Genomic DNA, 23623 nt, shown 5'->3' with positions numbered 1-23623 from the left:
TAGTCAACATCAAGCTAGCACCGAATCTTGATGGCATTACACATACCTATCAAGGCATATTTGTGTTCCCTTATGTACAATCGGAGTCTAAGTATAGGTCTTCATCACAACATGCTCTTCGGCATATTCTTCAGAGCCTGTCTCACTCCTAGATCTCCCAGAATCTCTTCCGCACCTCCCAGAATAGCATCAAACTTGTACGTCCTATGGAACATCTCAATCGTAGCACCCATTCCCGTCCGCGTCAAGGCCCTTCCACCAAAGATCTGCACCGCTTCATCGGCAATCTCGTGTGCGGAGCGAGTCGCAAACATTTTCAACAAGCCAATTGGCCCAGCCAGATGCGTGGCTTGTTGAGAGTATGGCATGAGCGTCATTTGGTAAGTTATGTTCTCCAACCAGGCTTGGTTGGCCTCGCAGTGAGATATCATTTTTGCAAGCCTAGCATTGTTAAATTTGCTGTATTGAAGTTGGGGTATGAGGTAGCTTGGAGAAAGAGAGGATGGCTTACTTCTGTCGGATGGTGGGTTGGTCGGTCAATTTCTTCCCAAAGACTAATCGCTGGTTGCTCCACTTCAGACACTCCTCTGTTACCAGCCGGCTCATCCGATTAACGGAACAGACCATCATCCACCTCTCGTGGTTGAAGTTCGACAAGATGACATGCATGCCCTTATTCTCTTGTCCAAGGAGGTTTTCAACGGGAACTTTCACGCTGTGCAAGGTTAGCATTTTAATTCTTGAAGGCCCTTTATCCACTTCGTTGGTCTGACCCGAAGATAAAGGGTTTAAACCAAGGAGTCCATACTTATCAAAGGTTATGAACGTTGTTCCTGCGGCAGGGGAGTACGCAGTCTTGATAGCCTCAGTCTCAACTCCCTCCTGCCTCTCGATCAGCACAACAGAAAGGCCCTTATCGGTCTTAACAGCAGTGACAAAATAATCACAGAAAACACCATTCGTAATCCATTTTTTCGTTCCATTAACGATGTAGTGTTTGCCATCGGGTGTCTTCTCAGCAGTCGTTCTGATACCGGCTACGTCGGAACCAGCAAAGGCCTCGGTAATAGCAAGACAGATCTTCTTCTTGCCAGAAAAGACCTCTTGAGCGATTTTGTTCTTCCACTCTTCATTGTTTGCGAATTGGAGGACGGCGGTAAGCGATATTGTCATGCTGTAGTTGTGTTAGCAAGTATGTTTTCAACTCTATTGAGCACCATTTCGATCTAGAGACTCACCCAGCCATATTCCCATCTTGGAAACCCCTAGCATTAGCCCTGACCAACTCCTGCGCAACAATCAAATCATGGAAATAATCAAACTCCTCCCCCTTCATCACCCCATCCATCAAGCTCACACCATGCATATGCTTCCCCGGTCCAATCCGCATATGCAAGATCCCCTTTTTGCTCATCTTATCAATCAGGTCCTGGGGGATCAACTTCCCATCCTTCTCACACTCCTGTGCAACGGGATAAACCTCCTCGTCGACAAATATCCTCATCGCCCTCTGTAGTTTCCTATGGCTCTCCTTGTAATAAGGGCTTTTGAACTGTGGGGTGAGCCATGTAGGTTCTCCATACGGGACCACGCTTAGATCTCCAGGATTGTGCTCGATTACTTTGGGTGTCTCGCCTGAAATAGTGCCGATACATAGGCTTGAGTACTTTTGCAGGATTTCTTGACGGTGCAAGTTGTAAAAGGCCTCGGTCGCGTCGGCACCTGCCACTTGCTTGAGAACGAACTCTCCACCTGGGTGGGCATCGATAAAATCTGTTACATCGTAGACTTTGCTGTCGATTATAAACCAGAGAGAGTCCTCGGTGTTGTTCTTTGCAACCTCCTCCCTGGTGAAGGTCTGGTGAGACATTGTAGAGGTGGTATTCGGGGTGACGGGTGATGGGTGATGGGTGACGGGTGACGGGCGTTGACACCTTCGAAAAAGAGGGGAGAGGAAAGGAGAGGAGAGGAATGGCAGAACTGAGAAATATATTTTTTAAAAGTTAAAAGACTGTTATTATCTCGGTTCCTTTCTACACCAGCTTTGGGGTTGTCCTCGGGAATAGGTCACCGCGAATCCTTGTATCTGGGGTGCAGCCGAGGTCAAAAGTAGTAGCCAATCGGCGTCGCTCGATTAGGTATATAAAATGGCGGGGAGGCCGATAGCACCCAGCGAGTATTTTGAACTCCATGGTGATACCTAACGTCAAATATCTCTGGGCTACTTTTATATTTACAAACGGGAGTAAGGATCGGAGGTGTAAGATCAACACTACTGTTGTAATAATAAACTGAAGTGAAATGGGCTTCTATTAAATCTAACAAGAATTGTGTCGCTATGCTAAAACGCCAAACCATGCACCATGCACCATATCCGTTTTTGTGTGTACAAAGATTTGTGAATCAGACTTCCGAAATCCGCAACATATCCACCATCTATTTCCTTGGATGTATTCGTCCATGGATAGAGGTATCAATATAATGAGTCACCACCGCCATCTCAATCTTATCTCCTGTTGAGTTTATTGGGCGATGAAACAAAATGAAAGGACCGCATTCCCTTTGACTCCGTTCAAGACGGCTTATTGGACTCCATAACCTCTGCTAAACCCTGTGCAATTTCAGGGGTTTTAACCTGTAAAACCCAGGTTTCCATGGATTTCCCATTGTCAGATATCGCCGAGATTCTGACCGTCTTCTGAGTCGCCTCATACTTGACTTTGCTAAGAAGCGCCTTATTAAGCGCAACCGTTCCCCGAGGTTCGGCCCGGAGCAGAATCCTCACAGCTTTGGTGTCTTTGTTTCTAAGTACCCTTAGTGGTCCTACACCTTTAGTTTCCCAAGCGCCTTTTGTGCCATCACCCGGTGTAACGAACTTCAATGCCTTTGCACGTACTTCATGGAGCACGTCTTCATTTTCTTCGCCTGGGCCACCAGCCGTTAGGTCGATTTGTTCATGATACTCAGCATCAGGGTCGCCTTCCGCAGCGCTATCTCCATCCGTTGTTCCTCCAGGGGTGGTAGCCCGGGAGGTGCTGGCAGATACTGCAGCGGAAGGAAGGAGGGAAGAGCTCGTGCTAGAAGCACCAAAGTTGAAGCCCACCCCGGCAGTAGGAGCGGGCTTCGTGTTATTGGTGTTTCCGAAGAGGTTGGAAAATGGAGCTGGGCTAGTCGCTGATCCGTTCGAGACGGTAGGGACGTCCTTCGGGGTCCCAAAGAGATTTCCGAATGGGGAGGAGGGCTTGGTTGGCGTAGCGGCTTGGACGTTGACGGTTGGCCCAGAGCTTTTAGCATCGTTGGTTGGCGTGGTGCTTCCAAATCTGATGGGGCTATCCGGCTTCCATGTCTGATCCGCTGGGGTTCCAGCAGGCTTATTGAGTGATGCGAAGGGATTTTTCATCTCCCCAAAGATGTTCGTTGTATTAGGCTTGGTATTCTCCTTCTCCTCTGATGAGATTTCTCGGATGGGGTTTCCATTGCTGTCTTTGCTGATCCGGTCGAATAGACTGCCTCCTGGAGAACTGGTACCTGAAATGGAAGGGGTACCGAAAAGCCCACCCTGCCTGGACCCGAAAGTGGAAGGAATTGTGCCCTTTTTGGCTGAAGCTATGCCAGGTCCGGTTTCTTCCACTGGTGTGCCAGGTCCACTCTTGCTCTCTGCGCCAGGATTATAGGTAGGGTCCTTGTTTTCCGAGTCGCTTTCATTATCCGTTTCTTCGTCTGCACTCTCATCATCTGCATCATCGACTTTCTTACTATCGCTTCCTGAATCAGCGTCTGACAGATGTGCGAAAATGTTGGCACCAAAGGCGACTGCTTGGCCGGGCTTATGGCTGTCGAGGACAGACCCCTTGCCAGAGGTTGATGCCTTAGAGCCATTTAAAGAGCCAAAAATACCACTAGCCGAGCCTATCGATGAATTCTGGCCAAAGAGTGGCTTTGGTTGAGTGTTATCTGCAGCCTTTTCGGGCGATTTCTCTGAGGGTTTGGCCGCATCAGTTGAACTGGAGGCGGGAGCCTGTTCAACTGGAGCAAACATGAATCCTTTGCCGGGTACGAAAGTAGCACGTTTGCTCTTAGCAAGCTCTTCGACTGCCTTCAATTCTTCAGCGCGTTTCTTCTTGTAGTTCGCCTCCCATTCTTCCTCATCGTCATCAGAATCCAGATCTTCCGCCTTTGCCTTTTCCATCAAATCATTCTCGCTATCCTTTTGATGCTTGGAGGCCTGTTGATTAAATTGGGCCAGGAAATCGACAGGGCCGGTACCAAATGTCGGAGGCTTGATGGCGGCCGGCATTTGTAGCGCAGATTTTGATGGTACGGCGGCTGTGGCTGGAGAAGACTTTGGTGGAGCAGATTCATTAGTTGCAAATGGGCCTTTGGGTGCGAACAGGCTGGTAGAAGATGGTGCTGTTGCGGGGGTTTTGGCAGCTGGTGAAGCTGGAACCGGTAGACTTCCGAAGGGGTTGAAGCGGGGCTTCTCATCCCCCGAAGATCGAGACATCTTCTCTGGACTTCGTCTTCCTGGGCTAGGTTTAGCTGGACTATCAAGAAGCTTCTTGAATATGTTCGATGTATTAGAGCCGGCCTCAGCCCCGTTTGAAGTTTGTGTCTTCGAGCGTTTAAGTGGGCTCGATGATTCATTTTCGTAGCTGTCTTTTGTAAGCTCTTCGCCCTTCCGCTTCCCTCTTGACGGGGCTGTATCCGGAGTCGGCGGGGTAGGGGATGCCTGAAAAACGCCCATCGAAGGGGTTGATGAAGCTGCAGTCTCATTCGAGGGAGGTTGCAATGATTTAGGGGGTGAAGGCGCTGTGAAGCTCATCGCATTATCCCGGGGTAGTTGTGGGTATAAAGCTGTTGAGGACTCGGCCTGCTTCGTTCGCTTGCTGGGTTGCTCATTCTCCTCGTTTGCACGGTCGGTAGCTTTGCGTTTGAGATTCTGGAGTTCTTCCGCAAGCTCTTCATCGGAACGTGACAAGATAGACTGCCTCAGCAGCTCATAGAACCTCATGGCAGGAAATATGTTGTCGGTGAGTTGAATATTGTTCAAGTATCGCTGGAGTGCTTTATTTAGCGCCTTCATGCGACAAGCCGAGTAGAATTCAACGCGCTGCTCCGGGGTGAACTCTGGAGGAACTTCAGGTGCCATCTTTTGTATAGGAAATTTGCTTGCATAGACCATCCCAGGAAATAATCTTGCAAAGTCATCCAGATCGCCATCGAGGTCTGCAAGGGTATTTTCAGCCACCTTTTGAACAAATGAAGGCGGTCGTGCTGGTTCCTCCGGTGCATCAGCGTCCCTCTCAACAATCCCAGTTTCAGATGCTTCAACACGGTTCAGCAACGAAGATACTTCAGGAGTATGGGGCACAAGGGCTGCAGAAGGAGCCTTCTCCCAAAGCGAGGAGCTTGTACTAGTAGCACTTTCGGACGACGAGGGCTGTGACGTGAATGTCGAGGTCAACTTTGAAACGTCAGCATCCACATCACGAATTTTCAATGGCGGATTAGAGTTTCTGCTAGAGTAGTGAAAGTGAGATGAGGAGACATAGCGACTTACCTGTGGCTTAGATGCGGCAGCGGCATTGCTCAAGGTCACTGGCGCCACACCAGTTGAAAATGGCGAGTTACTGTTCATTGTAGCTGTATTTTCAGCTGAGTTTGAGGTTGCACCGTTCACTTCAGGCATTGTGGGCTGGCCGAAAGGTTGTTGGAAGGGTTGGTTGAGAGTGCCGAGAGGGTCACCTGCCGACTTGGCCGACAAACCTGAACTCCCAAAGAGATTGCCTGATTGTGGTTGCTGCAGAGTCGAGTTGCCGAAGAGCCCGCCTGTTGATGGCGTTTGGCTCTTGGTAGTCTCCAGTTTACTTTCTGAAGCTTCTGAACCTTGGCCAGTAAAGCTTGGCAACTGGGCAGGCGGTGGGGTGGGTTTGGCAAAGATATTAACCACAGGCTGAGACGCTGGTTGGGCTTGTGATCCAAATAGGTTGGTCGTAGCCTTTGCGGATTCTTGCCCTGGTTGAGAAACTGATTGGGCTTGTGCTCCAAACAGGCTGGTCGTGGCCTTCGCAGGTTCTTGTGTTCCGTTTCCGAAAAGGGGTGTTGAGGAGGGAGTGGTTGGTTTGAGGTTGGCAAATATATTGGGTGTTCCGGAATCGCTGCTCGGCTTACCAAAGATATTCGTCGGTTGGGAAGGTGGTTGCGGTTGAAGGTTCCCAAATATGCTGCTCGACGGAGCTGCTATCGCTGGGGCAGAGATGGCGTTCGTACTGGAGCTTGTTGACTGATTGGAGGTCTGGCCGAACTGGAAAGGAGTGCTTGAAGGCTTGTTCTGAGAAGTCGATGACCCGAAACTGAAAGCTGAGGTCGACGGTACAGGTTGAGCCGTAGGTTGGCCCGAGTTGAAAATATTGAATGCGGGCTTCTCTGAAGTAGTGCCGGAGTCAAAGCTGATAGAAGTGGGAGCTGGGGCGGATGAGGAACCTCCAAAGGAGAATATGCTGTTGGACGGTTGGCTCTGCGTTGTGGACGTGGGGGGGAAGCTAGCAGAATTCGTTGCAGGTTGTGATGTATTCCCAAACGAAAATGGATTGTTTCCAACTTGTGATTGGTTTGCTGAGCCAAATATATTTGTTTGTTGACCTTGTGCGAAAAGATTCGGTGTTTGAAAGGTGTTTGGTTGGCGCGCAGAGTTTGTGGAGGTACCGAATTGTTTCTTGGTCGGTCGGTCTTCTACTGGGCGGTCTGGTTCCTGGTTTGACGCCCCATTACTCATGCCAAATATATTGTTCGTGGTGCTCCCGAAAGATGGAGGTGGGAACGACGGGCCCGATGGGGCGGCAAAATCGAATGTTCCTGTTGCTTGTACGCTTCCCCCAAATAGCCCTCCTCCTGCTGCAGCGCCTCCAAATTGTGCTGGACCTTGAGGTTGCACAGGAGCCCACTGCGGAGCAGAGGAAAGCGAGCTGGGTGTCGAAGGAGTTCCTCCTCTTCGACCCTTTGGACGGTCTTTAATTTTTCTAGCAGCGAGCTGCGCAGCATTGGCGCGTGGTGGGCCCTCCATAGCTACAACTTAATGTTGGATTCACCCCCCTACTCAAATTATCTCGATCTGTACTCAGCGGCTAACCACGCTCCGGTAGAGTGGAAGGTGAGATGCTAGGTTGAAAGGTGATGTGAGGATGCGTCAAAGGTGAATACGCCCGGCGGGGCGACGAGGGTGACCTTTCCTTTACCTACGCATATACGAGGGGGGTCGGGCGTAGGTAGTATTAGTCGCGCGACATGTCGAGAGATTCACCAAGATGAAAGTCGCGGTATTGTTTTGATTCAAAGCTGAGAGGCGCGTTGATGGAGCGATGCTATAAAGGAGGCTGAGGAAAAGTGGTCAACAGGGCGGGAAGCGAGAAGCCCGTGATCACCTGACTACGAACAGGCTCCTGCAGAAGCCCGAGCGCGTTCTGTAGCAACCCAAGTCAAGCTAATAACAAGGAATGGGTGAATTTATTACACTGCATTCCTCACAGAGATAGTAGAGTAGAATCGGATGCAGATCCAATTTTTATTATCCAAAGTACAGCAGCTCGAAAGGTCGTGTATCGGATCCTGATCACTCTAAAATGATAATCCCCATTTCATAGTCACGAACGACCTAACACTTCCAGAAAAACGATATTGTATTGTATTATATTATATTATATTCAATTTACAGCTTGGCCTTCACAGTCTGCGCCCTCTTGAGGACAGGCTCTAGCTTCGTGGCCTTCATAACATCCCCTTTGACCTTTAGCTTTCCTGACATGAACAGCCGTTGTGCGTTCGCCTTTCCAGCGACCAACTTTCCAAAGTCTTCGTCCGATAGTGAAAGAGTAACTGGAAGCCAAGTGTTATTCATATGAAACATAAAACCCTGGGTTGTGTAGGGCAGGAGAGTATTTACCTGTTGGCTTGCTACCAAGACCCTTTCCTACCTCTCCCTTCTCCTTGAGGTCGATATGCCAGCTTTCAGTCTCGCCGGCCTTGTTCTTCAAAGTAAACGCGAATACAGCATTGCCTTGCTTCATGGCATTCTTGCGCTCGGCATCGGAGGAAGAAAGAGCACTGCTAATAGCCTCGAAAGCTTCCGAGGAGGGGAAGGCGTCTGATTGCACAATTAGTAGGATATTCGATTCCTAGAAGCATGTCGCGGAATGCTTACCGTTCTTGAGAGACATCGCGTGGTATGGTATTTGAAGTCGGCTTGAAAGAGGAAATGGATTCGCAGATTGAGAGGTTGTATTGTAACAGGCACTGAACAAGTTGCTGCAGATGGCGGGTTAATAAATAGAGGAGATCAACAAGTGCAATTAAACGGGAGTTTGTATGTTTTCGTCGTAGTGACTTTAAGTACGACGCCGGACCTGGAGATTGTGTCCTGTGTCCTCGCAGTTCCCCCGAAGCATGTGACGATACCGAGGCCTGCCTGGGCGCTAGGCCGCTTCAAGGAATGCAAGCCCGTACGTCACGGCGCTGCGCTTCTCACATGGAGCCGAGTCTGGAGAACCCTCGAACTTTCTCCAGGTCCGCAGCAGCCACCAACGCTTGTTTTATAGAGCCCTGGAGGGCTTCGTGGCCTGTGATCTTCCAGCGAGATCTCCATCTACGGAATAGCAAGCATCTCATCCTGCATAACAAAGTGGCACGAGTAACAAGAGCTAGAGTAAAGAAAAGATGCGGGTCACATGGCAAATTGTTACTTGGTGCTGTACCTTTTTCGGTGCCTCGACTTCCTATTGTCAACCTACCTTACGGAGTAGGTACTGTATCTATACAGAGAGGGTTAGTTCTATTTGCTGGATCCACCTGCCTAGGATCAAGACCCTTTAAAAAAGCCTTGACATATGAAGTCGTCTTGATGAATTAACCCGTTCCTATTGGATTGATTCCGTGCTTCCTTTTCCCATCCTGCCGATTGCGCCTCTAATATCCGTTACTTCGATAAACATACTCGTAATCGTACTAGTTATAAGCAGTTATTCTAGGGTTATAAGAACTGAGGTGCTACTAATAGGTCATAGAACTAATAGCTAGTAACTTACGTCTTTAAATTAATTTGAGTTTGTAATGAAAAACTAGAAATAGGCTAAGTAGATCCACTACCTACCGATATATGTGTATTTTAACATACATAGTAGAACGCGCAAAGCAAGGCGATTGGAAAAGCATAGTATAGGAAGTTAGACAACCCGGTACTCCGAGTGTGAACGAATAGTAACATCGTATTCATAGCAAATGTGTCACGCTTTATTCTAAAGGTCCAGGGGGGTGTACATCCTCATTATTATCCTATCTCATCTTATGTCCACTATGAACGCAACTAAAACACTGTAACTTCTTCCAAAAAGAAAAATGGTGTGCAAGGGGTATCTCCAAAGCTGAAAGCCAACATATCGCGTACATGTTATATCGTGTACAACTCGTGAAAACTGTGGGTCATGAATGAGTTCTATGTACTCGTGAATATGGCATCAAGTGTAGGGTTCGTAAAAATACGTCGCAGGGTCTTCTAAGGCTCGTGCCGTCGTGATCATTATATTCGTAAGAGACACTGGCCGTCATGTGGAATGGGGCTAGGGGGCGAGGTAGTTGGTGGGGGAGTTGGTGAGGATGGCGATGAGGCAGCTGTGGCTAGATCGCCAGGAGAGCGGCTTCCACCAATCCACACTATTCCAGTGATGGTTGGTTGGATACTCCAGGACTTATATCACTGGTATGAAGTCCATTGTCCTTCAGGCAAACTGGAAATGCCGAGACCAAAGCTCTGGGCCTGCTTTAGGAGAACGTTTGAGCGTTGTCTTCTCGGCCCAGGCTCATTGGTTCCATCTTGGATCAGAGGCCCTTTGAGGCATATGGCTGGAGAGGGTAGTCTCCCGCATTATGGACTGCGAGGACTCATAGCACTCTCAATCGAAGCATGTCTTTTATGCATCAACGGCGAATTCTGCAGTTCAGCCACGACTCCCATCCATCCCATCTTTGGAGCTTCCCCAACATGGTCATTGTGGCCCATAGCCTGGGTAGTAAGTCTCCGAAGTGGAGGCTTCCTTTGTATACCCTCACTCAAGCTCATAGGTAAGCTAGGCCGCACAGGCGCCTTTGGGATATGTTGATGAATACGCTGTTTCTCGGGGTCCTTGGGAGGCTCATTGCTTTTCGCAGCAATCAAGCCCATATAAACGACCAAGAAGCGCATACGTAGCAGATCTAGCCTCCTCATCCTTTCCTCCAAGCGACCCCTCTTAGCTGCCCACAACAATCTCGTGCTCGCTCTCAGTCTGGTGCCTCCCTCATCGATCAACAGCTTATTCAGATCCTCCCTCAGATCGTCACCGCATTTCTGTATCTCCCTCAACAGCTTTCCCATCCGCAGCTTATCCTCCAGCCTCGGCACCTTCGCGACATCGCCATCGTAGGACTCATTCTCTTGGATGGAGAAGTCAACTGCGTCGATGAAGGTCGTGATCTCGCTCGGTGCTACAAGATACGCTGACGTGTACGTCGCGAGTATCTGTCCTAGTACGAAGACCGATACCAGGCAGGCGGTGAGGAGGAGGAAGATGGTGAGGAGGGAGAGATCGGATGTGTCTGCCATCTGTGGAAATGGCGAGCATGGGGATTGAAGCTATCGATGTTCGAGCATACTCGAAAAGGGGACTCGTGGATCAAAGAGGCGGGATCGACAAGAGGCTGGGGATGGCGATGGCGAGGAGTGAGAGGCGAATGGATGAATGACTTCACGTTCCTGTGTGGTCTGTTGAACCTGTGCCCCCTGCAAACTGCAGGGGGCAAACGGACTCCGTTCGTCGGCGGACATTGGCACCTACACCATATGGCTAGTAATGCTAGAATTTTGTGTTAAAAGAGGTGTTAGAGGGAAATACTCGATAAACCTATGTGATAAAACGAAATATTCGGGAAGAAGTTGTAAGAAGTGAAAGGAGTAGATGTGGAGGGCGTTGGGTACTTATCTGCTGCGACATATAGTGATCTGTGATGCGCCTGCCCCGCCAACCCCTCAAGGACTCGCCAGCGCTGGTTCATGAAATATTCATGCCAACCAAATGAGCAACCACTTAACGGGTTACAACTCAACAACCGCATCTCCAAAATATGACCGCTCAGATTCAAGAAATACCGCCAATACCACAGGCGGCACCACTAGAACCTCCAGTTCCACCAAAGTCATCCAATCTTCTCCCGGTAACCTTCCAAAATGACCCCGCTCCTCCAGAACTCATAGCCCAAGGCGCCGAAGCCCTTCTCTACCGCACAACCTATCTCCTCCCCAGCATACCCTGCGCGCTTAAGTACCGTCCCTCGAAACCATATAGACATCCCATCCTCGATACCCGGCTCACGAAACATCGGATATTGTCAGAGGCGAGAGTGTTGGTGAAGTGTAGAAAGGAGGGCGTCCCGGTTCCGGCGGTATATGCACTAGATGAGAAAGCCGGGTGGTTGATGTTTGAATGGATAGAAGGGGAGGTTGTGAGGGTTAGGCTGAACGAGTGGCTGCGTAGAAGGAAGGGGGTTGAGGGAGGGATACAACTGGGAGAGGAATACTTGAGGGCCCTGATGAGGAGAATTGGGAGTGCGCTGGGGAGGATGCATGGCATTGGGATTGTGCACGGGGATTTAACGACGAGTAATATGATGTTAAGGCCGAGTAAGAACGAAGCTGTTAGTGCGGCGGGGGGCTCTGAGACTGAGGATCAGATATTAGACGGGGATATTGTTCTGATCGATTTCGGACTCGCCAGTCAAGGTACGCAGGATGAGGATAGGGCGGTTGATCTATATGTGTTGGAGCGCGCTTTTGCTAGTACACACCCGAGAGCAGAGCCGTTGTTTTCGGAGGTGCTGGATGCGTATGGGAAGAGTTTTAAAGGGGCTCATATCGTGCTGAAGAAATTAGAGGATGTTAGGATGAGAGGAAGGAAACGAAGCATGCTGGGTTAATTCGATTTCAAAATAAAATTTGGCAAAGGCGCAACGGGGAAAAGTATAGACTCGTAGTTAATTAAACCTATTATCTACGTCAAACTCCTTAGATCTACCCAAATCCAACGTTATCATCCGTGCGTATATATATATATGCGTATCTCGTCGTACGTGCTGTTCGTTTCCCTTGACAGGTCTTGCCATCATTCCTTCAACTGTGCTACTGCAAAGTAACCCTTGTTCTCTATCACGCCTCGGTCTCGAACAACTGCTGTATATTTAACCACCCACTCAGGCGTCAAGTCTCCCTTTATGCCGTCCAAACCCCGCTTGGTCTCCGATAACACTCCAGCTCCGTCTGGACCTTGTCCCAGTAGCTCTCTCAGTGTCCCACTAGGAAGGATATTAGTGCAATCATTGTGCACTAGAAGTTCAATGTTTTCCAGTTTTCCAAGCTTCAAAAGGGGAGGTGGAACATTACAACAGTCTTTTATGTTGACTTGGTCCACCTTTGGGCGTATCTTGACTCTCGTCAAAAATCTGGATAGCTTCTCGCTGCCAAACTCCGCAACGCCTAACTTCTTAACAGTGCCTTGGTCGTAAAGCTCTTCAAGCACCGCCCAGGAAGCAACTTCTTCATTATCATTCCCTTGTGCCGAGTTCTTCTTATCTGCCTCCCATTCACAGTCTCCATCAAATGACAACCCAGGAAATGACACAATGAGAAGGTCGATATACTGAACACCCAATTGCCTGAGAACCAGTTGTATTGCATCTTTGGTATGCTGCGCTCTGTCCCTTATATCCGCGGCCGGTAGATAAAATAACTTGACGGTAATATCGTACTGGTTCCGCTCTTCGAAGAGACCAGCCAAAGACCAGTCAATTGTGGGGATGTAAAAGTCCGAGGCATGGCGAGTCGTCCAGGTAGAGACAGGCGGCCGGACCTGGGATTCTTCTTGGTCACTCCGGGGGCTACTGCCATTCGACGTGGAAGAAGGAGAATAGTCCTCCTGGGCGGCGAGAAAATTGCTCCGAAGGGAATTTATAAGCTCGAGGTTTGATCTGTCTGCGCCGGGCCTCCTCATAATCGAGGGGCCGCCGGTCATAACATTGCTAGAATTGCATCATCATTAGCGATACTCTCCCTAATTTCAAGGGGAATTGGGTGTGCATACGAGGTTGAAAGTATTAATCGCGTCATAATGCGTGCCGTGGTCCTGGGGAGGAGAGACTCGGGAGTGATTTGTAAGGTTGAAGTTCGCGGAGATAATTCGTAGTTCTTCCCAGGGCAATGGCGCTAACAGGAATGTGAAGAAACGAAAAGCGCAGTTACCGAGGTTCATGTATGTGCAATGATAAGGCGCTTTTTAGATATGATTGCAATAATATAGGGTACAGAAGACATGACTGCTCGTGTGGCTTTGGGATATGTAGTTTGTAGTTCCCTTATGTTATCGTACATAAAACGAGCCCATCACCAATGGTGGGGTTGATCGGAGTCGGCGAGTCGGCCCCTTGAAATTTGCCTTCATTCATCACCCTTGCCGAGTACACCGTTGAACCCCATTCCGCACGAACAAACCCCAAACCCACTCCAGAGCTTCCGAAAGCTTTGCATTGGCACTAATGGCCATCCAGTAAGTTCTGTATGGAATATACAATGCCGAGTGCTGATCTATTGCAGCTACCTGATCCTGCTCTCGCGGCAGGGCAAAGTCGTATGTAGCCGCTCGCCATCCCATCGAAGCTCCGTTGTCCCTTGAACACGAAACTGAACTGCGAATAGAGGCTCGCAAAGTGGTTTACCACCCTATCGCCGAGGGAGAAGGCCAAGATAATTAAAGATGTCTCGCAGCTGGTGCTGGCACGGCGGACGAGGATGTGCAACTTCCTGGAATACAAAGGTCGGTGCTGTTTGTTTGGTGCCCTCAAAGCGCAGCCATTGACGAGACTCTTTATAGACTCCAAAATTGTCTATCGACGTTACGCGTCCTTGTTTTTCATCGCCGGTTGTGCTTCTACAGACAATGAACTCATCACTCTGGAGATTGTCCACCGATACGTTGAGCAGATGGACAAGTATTATGGGAATGTCTGCGAGGTATGTCTAGCCTCCTGTATCTATCCGAATAGAGCTCAAATACTGACCACGCACTAGTTGGATATCGTATGCCGCACACTTCCATACTCCTCTAATGCCGAATGTTGACAGGTTCCAGATATTCAACTTCCAAAAGGCGTATTTCATCCTAGATGAATTGCTGTTGGCAGGAGAGATGCAGGAGAGTAGCAAGAAGAATGTGCTAAGGGTTATATCGGCGCAGGATTCGATAGAGGATACAGAGGTTAGTCAAGCACAACGTCTCGTATATTGTTTAAGGCATACCTACACCAACTTCTTCAGCTCGCTCAATTTTTCATACACTGACACGTATCTTCCCTTTTTCAGGTAGATGAAGAGGTTACAAAGATTATGTGAAAAGGGGGCTTTGATCATGTATGGGAAGATAAGGACATAGGCGCTTGGAGTTTAGGGATTGTATATGAGCTTTTAACACACTTTCCCCCAACCTTTATATCCTACTACATTTATGATCGTCTTATTCTAACAGGGCAAGCAGGAAATCGCCACTGCCCTCACTGATAGCGGTTTCCTTTAGCTCATTTTCTCAGGTTCGATCTAGGGTTTCGTATGCTTCTTCACAGGTGTCGCTGTTTGGCTTTGGACTAGCTTTGGACTGGCGTTCTGGGGGGAGGACAGGACAAGACCGTGTATTCTCGGGCTAAGGCACCTAGTTTGACCGAAATCGATAAGTATGTTTGTTCATGAGCAACTGTTGCACTGATATTCAAAGCATGACATTGATAGAATAACGAATTGCCCGTCTCCTATCGCTATAGCCATCGCATCACGAGCCCACTAGTCGTCTAGACGGTTCGATTCCAATTCTTTGTTGTTGCTACTGCTCTGCCCGGCGTCGCTGACCATGCAGAACCTTGATTGCGCTGGTGGTCGTCGCGTCAATAGAGACAGTCGGCCGCGCCACGTTTTGTTTCTGACACATCAGCGACATCCGATCTAAGAGAAGCAACCCCATCTTGAGACTCCGAGAGGTTGCACGTCCAGGCAATTCGTTGCTATTATTGGTCCAAAGCCGTTATTGCAATTGGCCCTCAACTCCCTTGATAGCAGCCTTTACCCTCACCTCGTGCAACAGCCATTGGTCGGTTCTGCGTCGCCAACTGCCAAGATACTGGACGCTGTTACCGTCGATTACGATTACGCTGATGACTGATGACGGATTCCTGCCTTGGTTTTAGCGCATGTGCCGCGCTACCGTCTCCCGTATTTCAACCGGCCTGGGGACCTCGCCATTATTACGGTATTCGTACGGTATATCTCTCCACCCCCCATCCGCGCATCATCTCCATCACCACCTCCGCACTTCCATCTATCGAACACCATCCAACGCCAACTCCACCGCCCACCGCCATCAACACCAACAACCCTTCTATCCCCGATACCTACGATGATCCATACCTGCTAGACGTCGGTCTAGCTTGAGTGCAAATTGACTTGTCCTCCGCAGCCAGCGCGAGGAGGGGCCAACCTTTGTCCACTCCAGCCTCAGCAGGTCTGCCCAAACACATTCACAGTCAATCCCCGAGCGCTGCCTCTGCAGCCATCGCAAAGATACATATTATATTCTCCTTCTTTTTCCTCAACCCCCCCAAACCCAGCGATATTACGAGACATTGGTTCCTGGTCGTCCGTTCGCCGAGTCTGAAGAGTCCACCCACAAGGTCGTCATCTCCAACAGATCACTCGGGTTCAGCTGCCACACGCTCTTGCCTCATCGATAACGCGCATCAACCCTCATCACCTACATAACCCCGATCGCGTTGATAAGAGTGTCTCTAGGACTAGGAAGCTCCAGGATCGCGAAAATGAAGTTCCTACCACTTCGCGACTTCGAAGACGTGACGAGCGCGTTGAATTTCGACACCCCAGATTGCCACGTCATCGGCGGTTGCGATCTATACACTACCAAGGCAGCAGGCTCCGATAAGAAGCTGTACCGCAATATTGAGAACTCGCTAGAGTCGCAATATGAATCACTTGTCCGATTATCGGCCTCTGTCTCACCTCCATTAGGCTCATCGGAACCGTCGCCTGTAAACTTGTCTCGCGCAAGCCCGTTCGGCCCCTTGAGCCAGGTTTCAAGTCGTCGTACGTTTGCATATCTTATCGCCACGCTCAATGCAAGCCACCCCGACTATGACTTCTCTCATATCCTTAGACCTGCGGATTTCCGAAAGGAGCGTAGCTTGAAGACTATTATCGGTACTATCGATTCAACATTGTACAATCTCAGGCCTAGTTCAGGTATGACTCTCCAGGTTCCGCCGCAGACTAGCTATTCAACTACGGCATCTGCGCCTCCTACAAGTCAAGCATGGGGCCCCCAAATGTGGTCCATGATCGATAAGGAGATGACTTTGAAAGAGTGTGCCGTCTACTGCTGGGCCCCTCCGGATGATCCATTCGATGGAGACGAGGGCTCTATATGGAGCCTGAACTATTTCTTTTTCAACAAGACGAGAAAGCGCATCGCCTATATCTACGTCCGAGGTGTCCCGGTGATGAGTCATAGCCCGTCACGTATCTGCATGCCGAAGAGGAGTGCCAATGGGCTGGACCTGGGAGCCAACAAGCGTGCAAGATACTGGTTTGGAGACCAGGCGGTTCATGTCACTAATGATGAAGATGCAGATCTGGACGACTGCGAGCCCAGAGCGTGGGGCGAAGATGATGTTGCTGATGACCTTTTTGATGGAGACGACTTCTGCGATTCCTACGACGACGAAGCTGATGATGAGTCAGACGAGCAGAGTTACAAGAGTCCAATCCGAGGCGTCAGTGAAGATATCGCCTCTTCCATGGACATAGATTATTAAAAAATTGCTGCCTCTGTGCCCACTTTTTGGTTGGGGTGTTGCAAGCTCTTTTATTAACGGTCCTCCTAGTGCTCTAGGCTCATTAATACTCTTGTTTATCGTTTGTTTCCTATTTTTTGTATGAATTGGGCGTTGTAGGATTAGTACCGACGTATATACCAACCTCTCGGCCGGTGAGAGCGGCGGGGAAACGGCGTACGGGAACACGGCGGGTTGCTTTATTGCATTGAAGTTCTGTTATTAAGTAGTCTATGAGCGAGCACAGTAGCACAGACATCACAATGATAATGTTTCTACATTTTTTTCTGGCCTCATTTCAAATATATGTGTAAACGAATGTCCAGGGTACACCACCCTAAGCAGTGAAGTAATGGTGCCTAGATTTAAAAGGTTATGCGGGCAATCTTCAACAACTTTGTGAGTCATAACAGCCTTTACCAAGGCCACCGTGGCTTATTTACTTGTTCAACGAGTGTAGGCTACCTCGATCCCTCCCCAAATATCCTTGCAAAAGACTAGTTCCCATATACACAACAGCATCTAGAAGGGTAGTTATGCTCACCATGTCTCAGCCTACAAGTGGATATTAGGGCTGTGTAATAGCGGAAAGTGGAAGCCAAGCCAATATAGGAGAGGGAAAAGCAAATTAGGGATAGCAGGGCAAGTACTTCCTAGGTTGGTAGACAGTATTGTACGCGTTGCATTTTAGCAGCCAGTCAAAAACTAAAATTTTGTCGGTGATTAAGTCAGGAATACAGGGGCGTTGAGATATTCGTGCGATGTGCAACAAAAAAAGTACCCATGCCTTGTGAGTCCATTCACTCAAGTTTATAGCTAAGGCAAGTTCTTCCCTTACAAAGTATAGCGGTAGTATGTAAACAATTCAAGTATGCCTCGTCTTTTCTATCTTCAAGTTCTCTACCCACAATAATCAAACCCCAAAGATATCTCAACGTCTATCAAAAACGGAAACCGTAAAAGCCTATAATTAAAAGTATAATTTACCCCTTTACTCATGTACTCTAGAAGCAAAAGAGTTCAGCCGCACTCACCTCCATTCCCTTGCCGTACTATAATTCGATTCCCTCAATCCACTCAGGCCGGATAATTTGATCTGTACCCATTTATCCAAGTGACCGCCCTTGTCTTCCATAAATGCCAACTAAATCCGCTCTTTTCTACTCGCTGCCGCCGCCAGGCGGCCGGGATAACTTCGCTACTATTTGAGAAGGTATATATATATATATATATTTGAATAAGAAAAGTGCATTGAACGACAACCTAGCTCTTTAAGACACTCCCCACAAGTGTCACACGACGACTCATATCGGAGAGAAAATATAACTAGGTCTAGCGATAACATCGAAACGGCAGAGAAATTGGCTGTGGGCAATGAACTCCTTTGCCTCGTACGACTATTTTCATTTTTTCTTGTATTGTTGTAGTTTTTTTCTTTTTTCTTTTGTTTTCACTTTCCTTTTTTGTTTGTTTTGAGACTTCACTTGCCCCCCCCCCTTTCGGTAAGCGGGTGGGCGACGCGATGGGTTGGCCGCTAGCTGATCAACTCAACATTGCGTCGAGGATGGTTCACACAACGATGCCTTAGTAAATAGAGGAATTATCAACTATTATATGTGTCTCCCATTCACCTTGAAACGTCCTACAACACTACAGAAACACCAGTTCGACAACTACCATGCCCCGGCCCCGGCCCCGGCCCCTCATTACTTAAACGCTTACCGCGACATCACTTTAGATCCTTAGATAGAGTAGGAGATGCATAGGCAATTTCGTTTTGTATTCTTTCCTCTCATAACTATGTTACTATATCCAACACAAGCAACCCCTATCTATCATAGCATATCAAAACCCATCCACCTTAACGGACTCAAAGCACACTCTCTCTGCAAACTCTAACAATCTCACCGTCCCGCTTCTTCTCCGGGAGAACAAATTCGAACTCGTCATGCATACATGCGTATCGCATAAAAAATAACTGTGGTATCTAAAACAAAGGCGTATAATCGAAGATTCATCAGAAGGTAAAATAAGCTCTCTTTATCCCGGCGATGGATGAAGAGTAAAATGATGAACGCGTAGAGACGGATGGTTGTTTTTGGAGCTGGGGAAAATATTAAAACAGGAAAAGCCGTTAAAAGGTTATAGTCGAAAAGGTTGAGGGTATTGATGGGAAGAGGAGTTTAAAGGAGGGTAATTCGATAGCTCTAGGCTACACTAATGCACCTTCTTCCGGCTGAACATTCTTGAAAAGGTACTGGTTTCCTCTTTGTGGATATTCGGCACAAAAGTTTGCGGTTGCGTCTGCATAGAGCTAGGAGGCTCGCTCATCAAAAAGTCAGCCAAGTCGCTAGTTCTAGCGGTTGGCATCGCGACTGCATCACGAGGTTGGTAGGCTTTGCGTGGTACTCTGTTGCTCCCTCTCGCAGAGCCAACCTGCTCTGAATAATTCTCGCTGCGATAGTTGGCTTCCCGCGGTGCAGTGGTGGTACTAGTGAACTTCGCTGCAATCGGTGTATAGTTGGGTCTCCCGGGTTTTGAGTTGGAGGATACGGAGGTATTAGTTTTCCCACTCATGGAGCTGGTTGCTCCACTTCTTGAATTCAATGACCGTCCACTAATTGAGTTGGACTTTTGGCCTGATATGGAGCCACTGCGACCAAAACGTGACATGAGGCTAGGAGTGCTCGACTTCTTTTTGATATCCTTGCTGGGTAACTTCGGGCCGGTTTGATAGATGGGTGTGACAGTTGGGTTCGGGGGAGGAACATTCCGAAGGAAGTCGGCAAGACTCTCTTCTTGAACGGGTTTGGGCCTCGTAGGAGCCTCATTGAACTCATCTTCCTCGTCGGAGATGTCGATAGCATATGGATCACGGACTCTTCGAGTCTTTCGCTTCGGCATCATATCCTCCTCATCAGCGTCCCATTGGTTCTGGTTTGAGGAGGGCTTGCTGGCGGTGGCATTTTTCAAGAGAGCACTTTGCGAATGAACAGAGCTATTCACTGAGTTCGATGCTTGGCTATTTCGTGGATCAGGCAAGGTGGCATCGATTGCCTTGCCACCAATAGCACCAGCCATCTGGTCTGAGTCCATGGTAGTTCGGAAAGGCGCCACGGTACGGGGAATTCGATGTCCTTGCTTCTCAAGCTGTGGGCCTGACCGCACGAAGTCAATCAAGTCGCTGATACTATCTTCTCTGGACGTCACCGCATCCCGAGCCTGGAGCTTCTTTCGACCGAGAGATGACTCCGAACGTTTAATAGACGTTACAGTTGGCGGACGAGGATTAGATGCACTGAAATTGCGTGGAGTGCCATTCGCACCACGATGAGTCTGTGTAGATCGGGGTGGTATTGGTTCGTAGGAATTTGCCGGGCCTAGATAGTCGTATGTTAGCATGGAAATTGGAAAGAGCGAAAACAGTAGATATGAATAAGCCCAAAAACACCTGTCCATCGACGGTGAAAGTGACGTAGTCGGCATACCTGTGCTTCTGATGAAATCAGCAAAGTCCCCAATGGAATCTCTATCCGCCCGCGCATCTCGAGGTTGAGGTCCATTTGAACGAGGTTTTGCCCTGGGCGTTGTACTGGTCGATTGAGAAGATGCTTCTGTCGGATTTGACCGCAAACCTGCGAACTTGCCCACTGATGAGGAGTGCGATCGGTTTGTCGGTGGTCTCTCTTGGCTATTCTTAATAGTGCTCTGGAGGCTACTTGGGGACTAAAGATTGGGTTAGCTCCTGCAAATTTATAAGACTGACCGGACTAGTTACCTCAATGCTGCGCATATTCTCCGGCGTGAGAGTGTATTGAATGGTCTGGTCGCTTCTAATGAGTTGCTCAAAGCTTTGGCCCTTATCCGAAGCTGAAACTGAACCACCATCCTCAGAGGCTCGCGTAGGTCTGATCTTGTGGGAAGAAGAAGAACCAGAGCTCTGAGTATGTACAGATCTTTGACTCCTGGGCTGATCCGGTAACTTTCTTCCGTATTCCTCCGGCGTTGAACGGGGCGGAGAGCCTCGAGTGATAATCTTATTTTGGGGACGGAGCGATTTGGGTGACTCTATTTGTCGTTGTATGTTGGTTATTATAGAGATCGGTGCTGGAGGCGAATAGCGCCCATTCACGCCACGTTCAGACGGGGTTCGAACATGGTTATACGCAGCTACAGGTCTCGACGCATCGTGAGAATCCTGGGCCACTTCCATCGTCTCTCGTAGCGGAGTTAGAGGGGGAGCACTAGTCTCAATAGCAGAAACTTTGTGAGCCACTGCTGATCGACCATTGGTCTGGCTGTGTTGATAGTCATTTGTGGACACCTTTGATTCTTGTGGATTCCGGGGCGGGGGCGCTGCAGCCAGCAAAAACTTGGCCGGTTGAGGCTTGGGTTCTCTGTTGACTTCAGTTGATGTGATATGAGAGTGAGGCGGGCTTAGGTCGACGTCAACTCCCTGCATGGCAGCGGCGAGTTCTGCTGGTATCGCGGTCATCTGCTCCTCATCTGATTCGTAAAAGTCCTTCTCTTCGACTTCTGAAATGGATCCCCCAGCACTGCTCCTGGCAGGAGGTGGCGTTAAAGCAGATTTGCCGCGGACATGCAGACCACCAACACCAGAGTTGTGGGATGTTGAACTTGCAACCTTAGCTGCCTGCGAATCCGCAGGGGGAGAGTGTATGCTGCTGGCTCGGGATACAGAACTGGTCCGCGAAATTGTTGGGCTTTTGGATGAGACCTCGATGACACGGAGTGAATGGATACTATGAGATCGGCTATTTGTGTGCCGTAGCGAGGCGTTAACATCATCAGGAGAAATACGATCTCCAATAGAAATGCGAGACGATGTCATGATTTTCGGCTCTTCAGTAAACTCTTCGTCCGTGTCAGTTTCTAGATTGCTGTCGAGACCAGACTGAGGGGCATGCCGGTTGGCCGCGGCTACTATGCCAGTGACAGCGCCGGCCCCAACTGCTGCTGTAGCTGCGCTTGGTACAGCATTGGCTAGTACATCTTTATGGTGGCCTGCTGTTGCATTTTCTTCGCCATCCGATTCACCGATGTCGTCGGAGATATCAGCATCAGAATCAATATCTGTGTCAGTGTCTGATTCGGTGTCTGATTCGGCATTCGGATCTTGGATTTCTCCCTCCAATTGCTTGGTCTCAGCTTCCTGGGGAAGTTCTTCCTCTTGCTGGATTGGTTGCTTCGAAGGAGTGTACGATTTCCGGGCGGGGGGAGGCAGAGAGTTGGATCTCGTTCTCTGTTGTGATATCGAAGGTCTTTGAAGATGGGTTGATGTAGGGTTCGGCGGATCCTGGTGGTTGAAGAATATCATGCTCTTTGGTCGAGTTGCGGAAGCCTCTTCATCGTCGGATGAAGCATCGCTATCTTCATCGTCACTCTGAACTGCAAGACCTGGAATCTCAATTTCTCTAATATCATTGGCGGACGTAGGAATGGGGATGGCAGCAGCGTGTTCATACTCTGCAAGCACCGTGGCAAGGGATGGCCTCCGATCTTCATCTTCAATCAATTCTTCGGGAGCAATGCTGCCTGCTCGGCTGGTCTGCGGTTGCGATGCTAGAGAGTCTCGGGAGAACGAGCGGGTCATGGAAATCGAGTTCGTAGGGGAGCGCACGCGCTTCTTCCACCCCCTCCACAGCCGGCCAAGTGTCCTGTCCAGCGCGACACGCTCCATATCGAACTCCTCTACTACAACACGCTCTGCAATGTCAGTAGGTGTGCTAGCACCGTCCTTAGCCTCCTTTTCTAGCTTCGCTTTCAATCGCTGGTATGATGCCTGGCCTGCTACAACCAGAACTTGCTCCCCAATGAATTCTAAGATAGACGTGAGGAATATAGCCACGGCAGGCGATAGAGGGCCTGAGGTGTTGGTGAACTGGCCGGTCGAGCCTGAAGGAGTTTCCAAGTTTTCGCGCTCCATGTAGAAGTCCTCGTCCTCCTCCTCCATATCACCAAGTGACGAATAAACCATGCAACGTAGCCGTGTACGCTTCCAGATCAGCTCTAGATCCCAGTCACCATTTCCCTCCTGCCCGTTGTGAAGTGCCATAATTTCTTCATCGTCTCCGCCGCCCAGGTACTCGTGCAACTCCTGATCGGCGCCATTGATCGCATCTTTTGCCAGCTTGGGCTTTAGGACCTCGGCTACAGCCGGTCGGAGTGCTGCAAGCGATGTATATTTGGCGACCGAGAGGAAGTTGAATAGGAGCTGGTCCAGAAAGCGATTTACTAACTTCAAGGCCGCCGGCGCGACCAGCGCAGTCTCACCCGAAGGTTCAATGCCATGCTGGTCAAACCAGCTCTCGGATCGGCTATCGTGATCATTTGTCACAATTTGGGACGCTGCGGATGCTGCAATAAATACCGGATCCGGGGATATTGACATTGGCGGTGACAGGAGCCCCCCAAAGCCAGTAAGGGAGGGTCTGTCGCTCGAGATACTGTGCGAGCGCGCTGACCGCGGGTACGAAGACATATCCGGATGAGCCATTCTCGCAGGCGTCGGCAATTCCGCGCTTCTTCTTTTGCGCCGCCTTTTGCGCTGGGTATTTTATTTTGTTTTGTTTTTGGTTTGTCGTTAATCGGGAACCTTATCGCTGTAGGAGGCCTCAGATGTGAAGAACTCCGCCTTCAGGGG

At 49.3% G+C, this 23623-nt stretch overlaps 9 protein-coding genes across 9 annotated transcripts; 3 read left to right on the top strand and 6 right to left on the bottom strand.

Moving 5' to 3' along the window:
• Positions 1-104: 104 nt before the first annotated feature.
• BP5553_03526 (Acyl-CoA dehydrogenase NM) lies at positions 105-1870 on the bottom strand (the record flags this gene model as incomplete). The annotated part of the gene is made up of 3 exons (XM_032012149.1): positions 105-441; positions 512-1174; positions 1239-1870. 3 exons carry the CDS (start codon positions 1868-1870, stop codon positions 105-107), a joined length of 1632 nt encoding a protein of 543 aa, XP_031871842.1.
• Positions 1871-2572: 702 nt separating this feature from the next.
• On the bottom strand, positions 2573-7063 carry BP5553_03525 (uncharacterized protein; the record flags this gene model as incomplete). The annotated part of the gene is made up of 2 exons (XM_032012148.1): positions 2573-5464; positions 5561-7063. The coding sequence occupies 2 exons, from the start codon at positions 7061-7063 to the stop codon at positions 2573-2575; spliced, it is 4395 nt and encodes a 1464-aa protein (XP_031871841.1).
• A 642-nt stretch (positions 7064-7705) lies between these two features.
• On the bottom strand, positions 7706-8213 carry BP5553_03524 (putative Fatty acid-binding protein; the record flags this gene model as incomplete). Its single annotated transcript, XM_032012147.1, has 3 exons — positions 7706-7872; positions 7940-8140; positions 8198-8213. The coding sequence occupies 3 exons, from the start codon at positions 8211-8213 to the stop codon at positions 7706-7708; spliced, it is 384 nt and encodes a 127-aa protein (XP_031871840.1).
• Positions 8214-9913: 1700 nt separating this feature from the next.
• BP5553_03523 (Uncharacterized protein) lies at positions 9914-10630 on the bottom strand (the record flags this gene model as incomplete). The annotated part of the gene is made up of 1 exon (XM_032012146.1): positions 9914-10630. The coding sequence occupies one exon, from the start codon at positions 10628-10630 to the stop codon at positions 9914-9916; it is 717 nt and encodes a 238-aa protein (XP_031871839.1).
• A 518-nt stretch (positions 10631-11148) lies between these two features.
• BP5553_03522 (Protein kinase-like (PK-like)) lies at positions 11149-11997 on the top strand (the record flags this gene model as incomplete). Its single annotated transcript, XM_032012145.1, has 1 exon — positions 11149-11997. The coding sequence occupies one exon, from the start codon at positions 11149-11151 to the stop codon at positions 11995-11997; it is 849 nt and encodes a 282-aa protein (XP_031871838.1).
• A 185-nt stretch (positions 11998-12182) lies between these two features.
• On the bottom strand, positions 12183-13183 carry BP5553_03521 (uncharacterized protein; the record flags this gene model as incomplete). Its single annotated transcript, XM_032012144.1, has 2 exons — positions 12183-13095; positions 13158-13183. The coding sequence occupies 2 exons, from the start codon at positions 13181-13183 to the stop codon at positions 12183-12185; spliced, it is 939 nt and encodes a 312-aa protein (XP_031871837.1).
• Positions 13184-13608: 425 nt separating this feature from the next.
• Positions 13609-14461, top strand: BP5553_03520 (putative clathrin-associated adaptor complex ap-1 small chain sigma1; the record flags this gene model as incomplete). Its single annotated transcript, XM_032012143.1, has 7 exons — positions 13609-13619; positions 13667-13700; positions 13769-13886; positions 13944-14083; positions 14141-14149; positions 14202-14327; positions 14432-14461. 7 exons carry the CDS (start codon positions 13609-13611, stop codon positions 14459-14461), a joined length of 468 nt encoding a protein of 155 aa, XP_031871836.1.
• A 1469-nt stretch (positions 14462-15930) lies between these two features.
• BP5553_03519 (Repressor of RNA polymerase III transcription MAF1) lies at positions 15931-16941 on the top strand (the record flags this gene model as incomplete). Its single annotated transcript, XM_032012142.1, has 1 exon — positions 15931-16941. One exon carries the CDS (start codon positions 15931-15933, stop codon positions 16939-16941), a length of 1011 nt encoding a protein of 336 aa, XP_031871835.1.
• Positions 16942-19176: 2235 nt separating this feature from the next.
• On the bottom strand, positions 19177-23476 carry BP5553_03518 (uncharacterized protein; the record flags this gene model as incomplete). The annotated part of the gene is made up of 3 exons (XM_032012141.1): positions 19177-20339; positions 20448-20685; positions 20738-23476. The coding sequence occupies 3 exons, from the start codon at positions 23474-23476 to the stop codon at positions 19177-19179; spliced, it is 4140 nt and encodes a 1379-aa protein (XP_031871834.1).
• Between the last annotated feature and the right edge of the window lie 147 nt (positions 23477-23623).

This window comes from Venustampulla echinocandica (assembly GCF_003357145.1).
Source record: "Venustampulla echinocandica strain BP 5553 chromosome Unknown scaffold_1, whole genome shotgun sequence".
Lineage (NCBI taxonomy): Eukaryota > Fungi > Ascomycota > Leotiomycetes > Helotiales > Pleuroascaceae > Venustampulla > Venustampulla echinocandica.
Note: the sequence above shows the minus strand (reverse complement) of the source record. Positions and strands in the feature narration are given on the sequence as shown.